We start from the raw sequence: 16,124 nt of genomic DNA on the forward strand, positions 1-16,124 counted from the left end.
GCAACTGTAGGTTCGTCATTCTCCCAGACTTCAGAAGCAGTCCGCCACGATGGAATATGTAGACTGAAAAACATGGAACGAATCCAATACCAAGCAGTGCTACAGTACAAGAAGTTCCTATAGCGTTACCTCAAGGAGGTTCAGCTGCGGTGAGAAGAACGGGGATTGGAAAATGAGGCAGTAGCTCAGCGCCTGCACAGCACTTAGGCCCAGCGCTCAGCGAAGGCGAAGCACCAAGGTTTGCAACCCTAATAATCATTTGTTGGTGAGTAATTTTGACACGAATAATCATGGCCATGCTCTGACCGCAGGGAACATTCCACTGGAAGATCAATCTTCCCGATTGACGAATACTTTACTGCGCGTCTACTGTAGTAGTATCCGTCAGTACGCCAGTAAACGGGGACTCAGGATAGCATTATTAAACATGAAAGGAGCTTAATCTTAAAAATTTTGCTAACTAGCACAGTAGTTTCATCAACCTCATGACATGTATGTTTCGGTTAACCCCCGATACATCACTGTAACCTGACCGGGTTGGGCCAACCCCGCCCCGAGGCAACACTACTGCAAAAGCGATGAATAATTCAAAGATCGATTAATGTATAAGCCGCAAAGAGACCATCAAGAAGTTCTTTGTGATAGAAGGAGGTTGCTTCAATGTGATAATAGTAGCGTAGCGGTTTAACTGCTCTGATTCTTGCCGCCATGTAAGGAATCCCCGTTTACTGGCGTACTGACGGATACTACTACAGTAGACGCGCAGTAAAGTATTCGTCAATCGGGAAGATCGATCTTCCAGTGGAATGTTCCCTGCGGCCAGAGCATGGACATGATTATTCGTGTCAAAATTACTCACCAACAAATGATTATTAGGGTCGCAAACGTTGGTGCTTCGCCTTCGCTGAGCGCTGGACCCAAGCGGTGGAGTATCCTCGACATGTGTGGCCATGATGAATCACCATTGATGATGATGACCATTACTATAATAGTATCTGCTAGAGGAAAACCACGTGAGATTTGATGTCCAAGACATTATTGTTCGCGTGATTCATGCCAACAATCATGAAAACTGCATCACGCCGCGTGATGCAGTTCTCTGTTGCACACTTTCCCTGGGTTCACACTCAGTATCGGATTTGTGTAGCTGGCCAAGAGCTTGTTGGTCCCCGAGTACAGTACTAAAGCACGGACTCGCTGACAACTATGGACCAGCAATCGCGGTCGACAGTCCGACCACCTCGATGGCCCCAACTCTTGCTCGGAGGCTCTGCCTTGTTCTCGGTGATGATGTTGTTTTCCCTGTGGACGAAGCTACCGTCGCACGAAGCCTTGCGTCGGCCAGTTTCACCAATTCCGACGACTCCAGCACAGCTAGCCACACAGCCAAAGGCGGATCTCTTCACCCTTGTCCAGAATCGCCGGAACGCGACCGTGACCGTCAAAGTTCTCCATATCGACGACTTGACGTTCTCCGAGTCGTACCAACACTGGGCACCTGTTATCCAATCCGAATGTGTCCACGGAATGGACGGCCGATCGGCTCCATGCATCAAGGAAGCCAACAAAACGAATCTGGTCGAGGCACAGGAGCTCCTGTATCCTGCGTTTAGACTCAAGTTGCCAAGTTTCACGAATGGACCGATGCAGAGTAAGTGGCTCTCGGGTGGCTTTCACGTTGCACGGATGCGTATATCGGAGGACCTACAGTGGGCGGAGTACCCAACGTTCCAGGGGCAGAATATGGTATTTTCAAACGCGGTGTACCGAGGAGACCCGCCGCCGGACATTTGGTCGGACAAAGGCTGCATGGGCCACGACGTATCCCACGCGTCCTTCATGCATAAGATGTATTCCAGCGAGCTGGAGGATGAAACGCGAGTGGATACACTTGTCGTCGCGACGAGCCCCGATTCCTGGTCCTTCCAGCACTTCATCGACCGCGTTGCAGTTGTCTGGAGCCAGGCGCAACTTGTAATCCCCACCATGGAGAAGGATGGAACGGTGATCGTAGCAGGAAGGAAACCCCGCGACTCGATCGTAAACGAGATCTACGACGTTATGGTTGGGCAACACCTTCACGGGCCCAAGTTGGTCGCGGCAAAGCGTCTCGTATTTTCGTGCCGTGCGCCTCTGATTCATCCCTTCACGACGCAGCGTATCACGGAAAATATCTTGCGAGAGCTGCCACCACCGAAGTATAGTTCTAAGCCTGATCGTGATATCATCCTGTTCCTTTCACGGTCGAGGGGTGGTCGAGCTGTCAATGGCGGGCGCCGGATTTTGAATGAGCCCGAGCTATTCGACGCAATTTCAGCGAGGCTGAATGCCACCGGTCGGCCGGAAAAGCTCGTGTACTTCAAGCACGATCAGTTTCACGGACTGAAGGATGTTGCGACCTTCATGCGCGATCGTGTGAAAATGATGATCGGGCCCCATGGGGCGGCATTCTACAACGCGCGCTTTGCTCAACCTCGAACTGCGCTCATCGAGATTGTTCCGGATCCCAGCCAGTTTTTCGTGCCGTGTTTCTGGGAGCAAGCACGGCTTCTTGGTCAGGACTACTCGGCTCACGTGGGTAACACCCAGAACAAACAAAATGACATGATTGTTGATGAGGTCCAGGACGTGGTCGAACTGGTTCTGAAGCGGTTGGACTACCTGGACGATTCGTATCGCATGGAAGATTCGCTTGGCCACACGTACGCGTGGGACGTTGAGACAGCCTCGGCAAAATGAAAGTAGCGGAGACTCATCGAATCAAATAGACATCAATAATATAGGTTAAGCTAGTATATTGAACGATCGTTGTCTCAACAGTAGAAGCAGCTCCGAAAAAAAGTCGCGTGAATACGGTCAAGCACCACTAAGTGACAAATAGCTTTACAGACCGTGCTAACCGACCTTGAAAAACTTGTTCCAGAGACCTCCTGCGTCTGTAGATTTCTCGCGAGGTTAATCGAATTCGCTGGTTGTTTCGCTCGAGTAACGTAAGCTTGAGCTATAACAAGAGAAAAACTAACACCAAGAACGCTTCAGACTATCGAAACACAGACACGATATTCCTTACTGCTTTTTGTGCCTCAAAAGCCTCATCATGACTTAAACATGCACTCGAACGCTTGCGTGAACTGCGTAAATGAAACGCGCTGGTCGTTAATTCCGACCGCCGAAAGAATCTTGCTCTCCTTGATCCGGGCTGCCATGTCCTCGTACGTGATGGTCGGTTGATCCAGGGGGGCGAGCGTCTGGAATGCAGCCAACGCCGCATCCAGCGCCACGCGTCCATCCTTTGAGTCTGGACCCAAGCGCAGGAAGACGCTGCGCAGTAATACCTGCGAATCCTCGTGTCGCTTCAACTCCTGCTGCAGGGAGGCGAATCGATTCTCCAGCGGCGCCAGACGTGCCTTCTCGCAGTCGATTCTAAGCTCCCACTGACGCAGTTCTTCCTTGTAGCGCTCCGCCGTGATCTCAAGACTCGTCAATTCGCTCTGAAGCGCAGTCTTCGTAGCAACCCCAGCCTTGCTGCTCGTCACTAACTCCTTCTCAGGACGCGAAGAAGAACGAGGCGACTGGAGTTCCAGCGCGCGCTTTTCTTCAAGTAGCCGGGCGATCTCGACCTGCACGTCCACCAGTGTGCAGAGGTGTCGACGCGGCACGCGAGACAGCTTTGCACTCATTTCATCTCGCCGCTTCTGCTTGCGCTGCAGAGCAAGCTGCTTGTCCTGCACAGCCATCTTCAGCACGAGCAGATCTTCGGCTAGGCACTGGTTCTCGAGCTTTTGGTCGAGTACGCGCTCTCCCCATTGCGCGGCCGTCTTGGGCTTCGGAAGGCTCCTGGTCATACCGCTGGAGCCCCCACTGAGCGTAGCCGAACGCGGCACTTGGCGCATGACGTTGGCCAGTGCCGCGCTCGTTTTCAGCTGCTGCAGCTCGCTCTTGACGGCCGCCGACACCTGCTCTTTCTCGGCGAGCTGCATTGTTAGCGTGTGCAGCTGGTTCGTGAGCGTCTTCTTCTCCTGGCGGAGCTCCTGCCGCATCTCGCGCAGCGTGTCCTCGTCCCGAAAGAAAGCTGCTGAGCTGCGCATGAACGCCCGCGCAGGTTTCATCGGCCTCTGCTGCTTCGTGGTAATCGGAGTCGCCTTCACCGTCGGGTCTTCTGCGTCAGGAGGCGGACTCGACGGCACTTCCTCCTCCTCTTCTTCCTCCCCTTCAAGTTGGTCAACTGGCTCGACATCGTCGTGGTCGTCGTCCTCATACTCTTCTTCTCCTTCTTCTTCTTCTTCGTCTTCTTCATAGTCGTCTGCGTCGGGAACGCCGTTGTTATCGACTTGATCCTCTTGTGTCCTTGCAGCCTCTGACAGGAACCGGATGGCGTGTTCGCCGGCGTCCAGCTCCCACTGCTCCTCGCCGTCGTCGTACTTGACGTAGTAGCCCCTCTCGGCCGAGAAGGCGGCCACGATGCCCTCGAACCACTCGTCCTCGCCCTCCCAGAACACCTGCACGCGGCTCCCAACCGCCCGCTCGCCGCGCATGGCTGCAAAAAATGGCTACACCAACTTCAACAACCGCCAACCATCACTCTCACTAGGTATATATCGGTACACTACATATCTTTGTGGCACACGCGCCATTCGAGTATAGCCATGTTGCTCAACGTGAACGTCGGGGTGCTGGGGCACGTGGACAGCGGCAAGACGAGCCTCGTGCGCGCGCTGAGCACGCGGCTGTCCACGGCGGCGCTGGACAAGCACCCGCAGAGCCAGCAGCGCGGCATCACGCTGGACCTGGGCTTCTCCAGCTTCCTCCTCATGGGTGCGCAGCCATCTCTCCAGGTGACGCTGGTGGACTGCCCAGGCCATGCGTCCCTGTTTCGAACGATTTTGGGAGGTGTAGCCATCATCGACGCGGTGCTGCTGGTGGTGGACTGCCGCAAGGGGCTGCAGCCGCAAACCGTCGAGAGTCTGTTGCTGGCAGCACTAGCAGCCAAGAAGCGCGTTGTGGTGGCGCTCACCAAGACGGACCTGCTGCCCGGCGCAGCCCCTGATAAATTGGCTGCAATCGATGCAGCGACAACCGAGATACGAGCGTTCATGGCTACATACTTCCAAGTTGAAGTTGAAGTTGTCCCAGTGGTTCCTGTGGCTGTCGGAGCTGATCAAGAGGCCGAGGGGATTCAGGAGCTGCTGGAGGCACTGAAGACCCACTTGCAGCCTCCGGATCGAGACGCTTCCGGAGATTTTCGACTGGCGGTGGACCACTGCTTCGCTGTGCCTGGGAACGGCACGGTGTTGACTGGCACCGTGCTGTCCGGAGCTCTGAAGAGGGGCGACGAACTGGAGCTGCTGCCGATGGGAGTGAGGGCCAAGGTCAAGACGCTGCAGGTGTTCAAGCAAGACGTGGACAGCTGCGCGCAGGGGGATCGAGTCGGCGTCCGGGTGAACGGACTCGACCCGACGCTCGTGGAGAGAGCGCTGGCCGTGTCGCCTCCCGGCAGCTTGGCTCCGGTGACGCAGGTGGTGATTCCAGTCACGCGGGTGCCGTTTTTCCAAGGTGCGTCGTGTAAGAGTGGTGGGAAGTGTCACGCTACAGTGGGGCACACGACCGTCATTGCGACGACCACGTTCTTTTCGAGACTGGGGGTAACATCAAAAGACGAAGGTGGGGAGTTCGACCCGTCGGCTTTGTATGAGTACAAGGCGGAACTTGATTTTGGTCAAGGTGGCGGTGGCAGTGAGGGCGGGAGGAAGGAGGCGTCGACTTTCGCGCTACTCCAGTTCGAGCACGCTGTCTTCTGTCCACCGGATGCGCTTGTGGTGTGCTCACGTCTGGATCTGGATGCGAAGCGATTTCCGTGTCGCCTGGCGTTTTACGGCGCTGTAAATAGTGTCGTCGGGTCAAATGACGAGGAGTTGGGTGCGTTGGCGGCTGTGCACCGATCTGTGGCGGATCTGGCTAAGCTGCAAATTGGCCGAGTTAAAGGTCGAGAGGGTTTTGTGGATAAGGTGATGGCTCCACGGAGTGGCGACAGTGCTGGTGCAACTGAGGTCGTCGGGCGTGACATGTTCTCCAAGGACGTGAAGTGGAGTGTTTACCAGGAAACGATTGTATTATTCGAGCAGGCACGGGTGCTGGGTACGATTCTTGGGCCCTTCGGAAAGGCTGGCAAGTTCCGCATAGCGCTGGTGGCAAGTGCTCTACATCAGTCGATCCCTGTGCCAGGAGAGAAGTTCGTGCTGCGCTTTCTCAATCTGATGACACTAAAGCCTCCTAAACTTAAAGGGAAGTCGGCACCAGTAACGAAAGCTGCACCCAGTACAAAGCCCAAAGTCACCACCAAGGACAATGGACGCTCATTTCTGCAGGACAAACGCTTGATATATCCTGAGGCTTTCGCGCCAGCACCAACAAAGACAGCGTCCGAGGTAGACGTTGAAATTGTGGTAGCCGATGCCGCCAATCTGTCTATCATGGACACACCTGCTCCAGGGGATGAAGGTGACTCTACCAAATCAACAACTGCACCACGCAGTGGCCGTATTGAGAGACTGAAGGGTGAAACTACTACAGAGGGAAGAAACCCTTTTGCGATTGTCGCGGATATGTTTTTTACAGAGCAAGAAGCCAGGGAGGCTGTAGGTTGTCGTGTACGCTGTATTCGTGTCGATCAAGGCAGTCCTGACCTTGGCAAGATTGAGAAACCTTTTGGTAAGGCTGGTAAAGTTCGCGTTGACTTCCAAGGATGTGGAGGGACAACGGGTCAGGTGGGAGATACTGTTGAGCTATGCTGATCAGCAACACAAGAACAGCGTAGAGAGCTTCGGCAGATAATGGTACCAACCACTTTTGCTTATGCACTGGGGAACTGATTCAAGTATGAAAGGAGGATGATTCAAATGCATACGGGAAAAGGATAATTACGACGCTGTGTCTTGGCGTCGCCTCCCCTGCTACAGCATTTATCTCTTCATGTGGTTGAATAAGCGCAACGCAAGCAGCGTGAGGAAGCGATAGACGACGATGAAGCCAACGACGAATGCGATATTCCTGTGGAGATCGTTGTGTTTGATGTTGAAGACGCTCTCAAGGCACTCCTTCACCGTCAGGTCGGCAGGAAGTGTAGGCGGTGATCCTGTCAACACCTTGCACCCGATGTCGGATCCGTCACTTGAGCAGCTTCCCAACACAATCGACGAGAGGATGGCCAGGGTGTACCTCTGCAGGTTGATGTCGTAGATCCACTTGAAGCCTTGAGGGATGGCGTCTCCTGGCGGGTTGAAGCCGCTAAAAAGCAGGAAGATGGAAATGATGAGGACTCCGAAAATCGTTGCCACGTCCACGGTTGGCATCATGTAAGACATGAGCTGGCCGAAGTACGCATGCCAGAGTGCGTGCAGTGACAAGTAGAGCCAATACGCCAGGAAGGTCTCCAGGCCGGTAAACCCCACCATGGGGAAGAAGATGGCCACGAACAGCAGCGTGCTGACGAACACGTACGGGATCTCAACAAGCGTCGACGCGACAAAGTACCAGAACGCATTGTACGTCTGGGAAGCACGCTCTCGGTAGAACGACAAGCGCTCCGCCGAGGCAACTGACACGGCTCCGGAGAAGCTGTTGAAGCCAAAGAACCCCGTCGACACGTACAGCATGCCCATGCCGGAGTTAATCCCCGCGTACGTTCCGTACTTGGCGTTGCCGCACGTCAAGCCGAAGAGCAGGCCAAGAAACACCGAGATGAAGAAGCGCGTCAAGTTGTAGGACGCTGTGCGCCAGTACATGACGAAGAAGCGCTGGATCAAGAACCTAGCCTGGGCCAATTCCGTTGCTGCGCGCTTGTCTGCGTATTGCAACGCTGGGATCGAGGACGACGGGCGGAAGACGCCATTTCGCGTCATGCTAGCTTGTAGGCTCTGGAAGAGCATACTCTCTTTGAAGACCCCCACAAAGTCGGTCTTGTCGCCGTTGTCGTTTCCAACGCCAGCTCCGATCACCTCCAGCATCCATGTAACGGGATTGTAGTTTTCGGCGAGCTTCTGGACGCCCTCGATGGACTCGAAGTAGTGGATCATATCGCATGCTTTCTTCCCCAGCTCGCCGAAGAAAACGGTCTCGCCGCCTCGCTTCAGCAGGAGGAGACTGTCAAACACCTGGAAGACTTCCGACGAAGGCTGGTGGATCGTGCACACAACCGTTCGCCCGGTGTTGGCAACCTTGCGTACGCCATCCATGATCAGCTTGGCAGACCGAGCGTCCAGGCCACTGGTAGGTTCGTCGAGGAAGAGGACGCTCGGCTGAGCGGCCAGCTCGACTCCAATCGTCAGGCGCTTCATCTGTTCCACTGAGCTGCCGCAGATGATCTGGCCTGCGATCGGGTTCAAGCCCAAAAGCTCGAGGCATTCGTTCACCGAGTCGAACTTCCGGCTGTCGGGGATGTCAACGCCCTGACACAAGAAAGCACTAAAGGTAAGGGCTTCACGGAATGTCGAGGAGTCTGAGTGGATGTCCATTTGCTCGCAGCACCCCGTCGAGCGACGAATCGCCAAGTCGGTAGCAGGATGGCCGTTCAACAGGATTTCTCCTCTGATCTTGCCTCCTGTCTTGCGTCCAGCGATGACGTTCATGAGTGTCGTCTTACCAGCACCGGAAGAGCCCATCAAGGCTGTGATCGTGCCCGGTAGCGCGTATCCGCTGATGCCCTTCAGTAGGTCGATGGTTTGCTTCGGGTTAGCCGGGTCCGGAACAGAATACCACAAGTCTCTGAACGCCACCGTGACGTGGGTGAAATGCTTTTCGTCTGAGGCCGCGACAGGGACTACAAGTTCATCCGCTAACAGCTCGCAGCGAGGAGATTGAATGAGAGCGTAGTCTTCTCCCACTTATTTGGCGGCGACCGAGTCGAGTGACACGTTGTCCGAGCTTCAAATCGGATGTATTCCAGCGCAAGGTACGACAGGAGCATGAAGGCGACGTTCGCGGCTGCCATAAAGACCATGCCGTACCAGAGCCAGCCCTTCCCGGACTGCACTTCAAAGGTTTCCAGTGAGTACTCGCCCATCTTCAAGCCGAAGTCGATGCAGTAGTCGATCCCCTCGTACACGCAGACGTCGAAAGTCGAGGCCGTGTACTGGTTGACAGCTAGCGCGCGAACGCCCCAGGCCATGGGGTTGACCGAATAGATCCACACCAAGAAGTCAGGGATCTGGTTCGTGGTGATCACGAAGCCGCCGAACATGAGGAAGAACAGCACGGAGACTAACGAGACCGGGTTGGCCACGTTCAAGTTCGGGCACACCGACGCCAGGAAGAAAAACCAGGCCGCGAAGCACAAGTTCGTCAGCAGCAGCATCACCTCGAACAGGAGGAACGCCTGGATTGACGACACGTATCCGCACATCCAGTACACGATCGAGCCGAAGACGATACTCTCGACGACAGCAAGGGGGAGTTGCGACACCGAGTTAGACAGCACATAGGACGCCGTCCGGAAGAAGTTGGAGCCGCGCTGCTTGTAGAACACCTCGCGAGCTGCGATGAAGCTCGGGATCTGCGCCTGCTGCCCGAGTGAGACGAACATCATGGAGCAGAAGATGATGCCCATGACCAGCTGCGCGTCCGTCGCATTGATCTGGTAGAACGTTGTCGAGTACAGCAGCCCCATCAAGATCACCATAACGGCCCGGCCAACGAGGAAGGCTCGATCTCGCATCACCAGCTTCCGCTGGCGAGAGAAGACGGTCATCGTGCTATCCCAGAAGTTCTGGCGAAATTCCGGCAGAGCATCGATGAACTTCTTCTTGTCGTCGATCAGAGTTGGGTCGGTAGGGCGGTTCTGCTGCTCGAGCATCTCTCTGATGATGCTGGAGCGCTTAAAAGCGTCAGCGAAGTCGATAACGGAGCGCGGAATGCTGCCGGGAAACTTGTCGACCTCGTATTGGAACTGCTTGTTGGTGCCTAGATCAAGCAGGAAGTCTGCCTCGTCACGATGCGGCGGGCACTGCAAGCCGAGGCTTTCGAAGTACTGCAGCGCGTTGACTCGAGGGCCGTTGTACATGATCTGCCCTTCGTTGAGAATGATCACCGAGTCGAAGAGCGAGTAAACCTCTGGCGAAGGCTGCAGCAAGGAGATGGCCACTGTCTTGCGGAACTTCTTGGCGAGGCTGCGCTGCGTCGCGATAATGTCGAACGTCGCAGCGCTGTCCAGGCCCGTGCTGATCTCGTCCCATCATGATCACGTGCTTGTCACCGAACGCCATCTCTCCGGTCGTCACGCGCTTCCGTTCACCTCCTGACACTCCACGAGTCATGGCGTCTCCAACCACGGTGTTCTGGCAATTGTCCAGCCCCAACTGCTGGATCACGATGTCCGGGTAGTGTTTGTACATGGCTCGTGCTGCATCCAGAGCTGCCTTGTTTTCCTCAGTGGTTCCGTTGACGAAGTGCTGTTCAGTGCTCTTGCACCGCAACACGCGTGGGCGAACTCCAGCGTCTCCTTCACCGATAGAGCGGTGTAGTGTTTGTCGCGCTGACTCACGTACAACGTGAACTGAGGCAAGTTCCTGCGGAACTCGGACGATGGGAAGCCGTTGTAGATCACCTCGCCATCCACCGCGACAGCTTTCGCCTTGGGGAAGCGGCCACTCAAGACCTTCAGGAGCGACGACTTGCCCGATCCAGGCTGCCCGAGCAAGAGCGTGACGGTGCCCTGCTTGAGCACACCACTCACACCTTTGAGAATGTGCTTCTTGACGACGTGCTTCTTGGCGCCCAAACTGCGCAATCTTGTGGCCAGCTCGTTAGGGAGTGTCGGGAGCTCGGTTTTGACCTCAGACTCGTTCTTCACCACGATGTCCGCCGTGATGGACACGCTCTCGAAGCGCACCTCCACTTGTGGTAGGGCTTTACCTAGAGCAGCCTCCATCCGCGTCGCTACGTGGTCGTGCAGTGCGAGGGCCCCGCCAGCCATCATGGTCTTGCCGTTTTGGTACGCGATCGTCGACACGAGTGGTTCATCTGGAGCGAGGTGATGATCCATTGGTCTTGAAGGTTTTGAAGCAGTTGGCCGCAAGTTAGAAGATGCTTCGACTGTGAAGAACCAGCACAATTGGAAAATGGTCTCAATCAATTCAGCTCCGCTCGCGCTCACCAGAAGACTTGTCAAACAAGCAGCGGTTCCATGATTGCGATGGAGCATTTATGCTTTAAGAAGCGAACATAATCACCTGCGCGTTCCTGTGGCCCGACTTCCTTGTGGCAAAAGCGGATTGACGACACCATGACGAGCCCGAACGACGATTTCCTTGCAGAGCTCGACGAGTTCCTTGGCTCATGTGACGTGCCGGTGTTCTCTGCGATGTCGAGTCTCGTCGATGGCGACTTGAGTCTACCAATGCTGTCCAGTTAAGCGCTCAAAGCGAAAAGAGTGAAGAAGCCGCCGTCGCCCTCTCTGCTCAGCGAATGCTCATCAGGGCTGAGAAGGACCGCAAGCGACGGAGACTCTGCCACGAGCGACAGAAACTCGAGCGCGAGACTCTCAAGAAGCAAATCCAAGAACTCTCAGTACTGCTGGAGGAACGTCTACGGAAACAAACGACAGGGGAGCTCAAGAACGACGGTGGAAGTCTCCTCTCTAAAACGTGGGAAGCCATTGCCAAACGACAAATGGGAGCGCGGCGAGCAGCGGAGGAGCAGCATCGCCTACTGTGTGCTGCAGTTAAATCCAAGGCAGGTTTGATCCAAGAACTCAACGCTGCTGTGAACGGGCAGCTTGGCAACTTGACCCTGACTAGCGATCAACAGGGTGAAGTGGCCACACAACACAGGCCTCGGTCTCTCGATGCCGAAATATACGCTGTTTACATCCAAGAGCTCCAGAAGCTGTACGCGCAGACGGACGATGTCTTCAAACAAGCAGGGCATCTGAAGGCTGAGGCGATATGGAGGAGGACGGGCAGAACTGGAGGGTACTTCGAGTATGGCGACAAGCGCCTGCTTCCCTTCGGGTTCCAGCAAACCTGCGAGACTCTGTGACAGGCGTCTCACATGTTGCATCGCCAAGAATTCAGAGAACGCTACGACGGAGTCGATGACCCGGACAACACCATCGCCGTCAGATTCCGAGTTACTAGTCGGCTGAAATTTGGCAGAACTGTGTCAGTCATGCAGCACGCAGTGAGTCGTCGATATGAAGAAATGAATCGCGTGGTGATCGTCTGGCGGTCATTCACTGAAGGCGAAGGTTTTTTCGCTGGCATGAACTCGGACGAGTCGGGGTGGTGCGTCCTCAAACCATCGCTGGCGGGGATTGAAATCGAGTTGTGCGTCCGGGACACCCCGACGCACATAGCGACAGCGACGGAGGAACCTACCGTTGAACAGTTCACAGGATTTGTCTTCTCTACAAAGTCGGATAACTACAGCGAAATCGCTCACATCCTGGAGACAATGCATCTAGAGCGCAAGACAGGGTAAGTTAGTTCATATGATCGATTGTTTCTCTCTCTTTCCTCTGCACTGCGATTCAGCCGAAGAAGCAGCATTCACGGTGTGTGGTGCATGGTGGATTCGCAGCCTGCTCCGGTGGTAGTAGATTGAACGTCTTGAGCACTGACGCCCGGCTCTGTAAGCTGGAGGGGCATGCCATGCAGACTGCAGCCCCTTTAGTGGCGTAGGTCCCCGGAAAACACGGGTTCAACCGATAGTCGGTGGTGGCGAACGGACAGAAGTAGCCTGCAGGACACCAACCACTGCACGATGCTGCACTTAGCCCTTCAACATCTCCGTAGGTTCCTCTTGGACAGCGAATACGAATTCCCTGGCGACAATAGAAGCCTTGTGGACAAATCTTCACGTCGTTTTGAGTGGCATTACGACCATCGTCTGCCATTTCACTCGTCAAAACGCTGTAATATCCGCTCGCCACGAACTCCGGTTCGTTGCCTGTACCTTCGGGACAATACACAGTGCTATTGCCACACTCGTTCTGCGTGCGCGAGATACTTGGCGGATTCGGGTACGACGGACAATAGTACCCTGGAGCGCACAACCCAGAGCACGCAGCCGTACTGAGGCCACTTATGGCGCCGTAGGTGCCAGCAGGACACTGGTACTTGATGCCGTCGATGCAAAAGTACCCAGGCTCGCAAGGTCTTTGAAAGAATCGGGTCGTGTTGGTGACGCCGATGGAATAGTAGCCGACTTGGATCAGTTGCGGCTCGGGCGAACCAGTACGACAGATCAATCCGTCTGCGCCACACTCACGCTGAATTGGAGACGTGCTTCCCTTGGGACAGTAATAACCTCGCGTGCACAAGCCTGCACAGAGCGGTGATGTCTCGCCAGACTTGTCGCCATAGCGACCAGCAGGACACAAGTACTTCTTGCCATCGACGCAAAATGTTCCGGGCTCGCAGATGCGCTGGTCGTCGCGAATATCCTCACTACTCGGTGCTTGTTCGCCAGATGAACTCACGCTGTAGTCCTCGAAGCCAACGTCGGAGACCATTAAGAGGTCAGCTCCGTAGGGGAGCAGTCGAACGGAGTAGTAGCCCGACCATACCGGCGTGGGGACAGCGCTACCACTTGGACAAAACACGTTTGCGTCTCCACAGACCTGAGCCGTGCTGTTCCGACTTGCGAGTGGGCAATAGAACCCGGGGGAACACACACCAGCGCACGTCGGTCTTGTTTCGAGGCTGCCATCACCATAATATCCTGCGGGGCATGGGGAGCGCACACCGCCACCGCAAAAGTAGCCTCGTTCGCAAGGAAACTGCTCCGATCGAGTGTACACGGAGTCAGTGCTGGCTGTACCATCGCCAATGGAAGAAGCCAGAGTCTTGGGCACGAGGTCACACGATAATGTAGCTTTGTCAAAGTACAAAGCGAAGATTGATGCGTCAAAGCTATCTCCACCAGCCAGACGGAAGCAAGTGCACGATCGTCGATCGCTTGTGCTGACTGTTGTGTACTCTGGACATGGCTGGCAGAGGCTCAAGTCGTCTCCAGTTCCGGGCTTGAATGTGCCAACTGGACACGGTACGCATTTCGCAACTGGGAAAGAATAGTCTCCGTAGTCAACACTGATCGGACTCCGGCCGGTCACGACGTCCATGAACGCGTCGACGGTGGTGGAATAATCTCGATATTGGCCAGGCTCGCAGCCAGGGGCCTGCGTAGTATTCGGCATGATCGCACGAACTAGCAGCGACGTGTAGTAGCCCTGAAAAACATCCCAGGGGTTCGCTGATGCCGCAGGACAGAAGACGGCTGCAGAGCCACACTCATGCTGTGTTGGCGTCGTACTTCCTGGCGGGCAATAGTAGCCAGGCGCGCAGGGACTCGAGCATGTCGGTCTTGTTTCCATCTCTTCCGAGCCGTAGTTGCCAGCCGGACACGGGTAACACGTCCCTCTCCACGCAAACTCCCCTGGTCGAGCCTTGCGTTGATCGTACCATCTCGCTCCAGCAACATTGTCTACAGAGATGGCGCAGTATCCTCTATCCGTCGGAGTTGGTAACGCAGAGCCTTGCGGGCAGTAGGCTGCACTCGTGGCGCAGGCAACGGCTTGGGCCACGATGCTGCCTTCGGGGCAATAGTACCCGGCCGCGCAAGGGCCCGAACACGCAGGAGTGGTGAGGCCAGCCTTGTTCCCGAAAGTACCAGCAGGACATGCATAGCGTTCTCCATCTACGCAGTAATGGCCTGGTTCACAACGCCTCTGGGCCACACGGGTGATCCGATCCTTGTCGTGTTGTGCTGCCAACGCGTCTACCGTTAGTGATCCCTGCGCTATTAGCAAACCACCGACGGTGTAATACCCTGGTGATACTTGAGTCGGAAATGCTGATCCAACTGGGCAAAAGACATCTACGCTGCCACACGGAAGCTGCGTTGCACTCGTGCTGCCTCGCGGGCAGTAGTATCCAGCTGAGCAGGGTCCAGAGCATGCAGCACTCGCAAGTCCCGTGGCATTGCCAAAAGTTCCGCCTGGGCAAAGCCTAGAGCCCCCTGGAGCCTCGTCCGGGCTGCAGAACGACCCGAGTGGACAAGCAGCTTCCTCTGTTGCCGATATTTCATCGACGTGAGTTCCTCGACTCGGTGCTCGTGGCGTAGCGCTTCCCGCCGGACAAAAAGTGTCGTGATCACATGGCCAAGTTGTAGCAGACCCAGTGCCTTCCGGACAAGCGTATCCGACCGGACACACGCCGGAGCAGCTCGCGTCGATGAGGCCTTCCGTAGCACCGAAAGTTCCAGCGGGACATGGAGTTGGGTTGATGCTAGCCTTGGGACAGTAGTAACTTACGGGGCACTGCCCTGAGCACTGCGGCGTCGAAAGTCTCGACGAAGATCCATAGGTACCGGCAGGACACCCTCGCGAAGTTCCAGCTACGCAAAATGAGCCTGGATTACACGGACTGATGGTGCTTCGACGTCGATCTGTCGGTTCTCCTCCTAGCGCGAAGAAGCCTTCGGGCACGGCTGTCGGTTGCGTCGCCCCCAGCGGGCAGTAGTTGTCTGCTGCACCGCACTCGATCGGCTGGGCGGTTCCTTCCGGGCAGTAAAAGCCCTCGGGACATGGCGCTGAGCACTGCTTGGTGCGCAATCCTTCCTCAGCTCCATAGACGCCGGCAGGACACGGCCGTCGTTCGCCACCGCTGCATCCAACACGAACGAGTTACGATCAGATAGAGCCAAACACTTCCGAAGAGAGCGTAGTAGACGGACGTGCAGTAGGAACCGGGCGGGCACGGCATCGTGCCTGGGCATGGCCGTGTTGTGGTGGCTCCGGGAACTGAGTAGTAGCCTTCAAAAGTGCACACGCGCTGCACTCGCCGGCCAGTTGTCCACGCACTCGCAGCTTCTCCTGCATGAACTTCACCTGTCAACCACGCTGCGAGCACCAGAAGTCTCCAAACGCTACGCTGCATCCGTTCCGACGTGAAAGATCGCGAGTCCTACACAAAAGCTGTTAGCATGGCACGCTGCAACAGGTTAACCCAAGCAAAGGCCATGACTAGCACGTTCGACAGATTCAAGCAAAAAGCAATTTTACGTATGATGAAATGTCCAGTCACTTCGGAGAGAATGCAGAGGGCACACGCGTACAAGCGCACCGCTGATTC

The 16,124-nt window shown here is 55.6% G+C and overlaps 3 protein-coding genes across 3 annotated transcripts; 1 reads left to right on the forward strand and 2 right to left on the reverse strand.

Annotated features, from left to right (window-relative positions):
• Positions 1-3,095: 3,095 nt before the first annotated feature.
• On the reverse strand, positions 3,096-4,535 carry IUM83_06068 (uncharacterized protein; the record flags this gene model as incomplete). Its single annotated transcript, XM_067930247.1, has 1 exon — positions 3,096-4,535. One exon carries the CDS (start codon positions 4,533-4,535, stop codon positions 3,096-3,098), a length of 1,440 nt encoding a protein of 479 aa, XP_067782636.1.
• Positions 4,536-4,646: 111 nt separating this feature from the next.
• On the forward strand, positions 4,647-12,586 carry IUM83_06069 (Selenocysteine-specific elongation factor; the record flags this gene model as incomplete). The annotated part of the gene is made up of 3 exons (XM_067930248.1): positions 4,647-6,229; positions 12,420-12,467; positions 12,571-12,586. The coding sequence occupies 3 exons, from the start codon at positions 4,647-4,649 to the stop codon at positions 12,584-12,586; spliced, it is 1,647 nt and encodes a 548-aa protein (XP_067782653.1).
• A 2,867-nt stretch (positions 12,587-15,453) lies between these two features.
• Positions 15,454-15,871, reverse strand: IUM83_06070 (uncharacterized protein; the record flags this gene model as incomplete). The annotated part of the gene is made up of 2 exons (XM_067930249.1): positions 15,454-15,656; positions 15,727-15,871. The coding sequence occupies 2 exons, from the start codon at positions 15,869-15,871 to the stop codon at positions 15,454-15,456; spliced, it is 348 nt and encodes a 115-aa protein (XP_067782880.1).
• Between the last annotated feature and the right edge of the window lie 253 nt (positions 15,872-16,124).

This window comes from Phytophthora cinnamomi (assembly GCF_018691715.1).
Source record: "Phytophthora cinnamomi strain GKB4 chromosome Unknown Contig104, whole genome shotgun sequence".
In the NCBI taxonomy this organism is placed as follows: Eukaryota; Oomycota; class Peronosporomycetes; order Peronosporales; family Peronosporaceae; genus Phytophthora; species Phytophthora cinnamomi.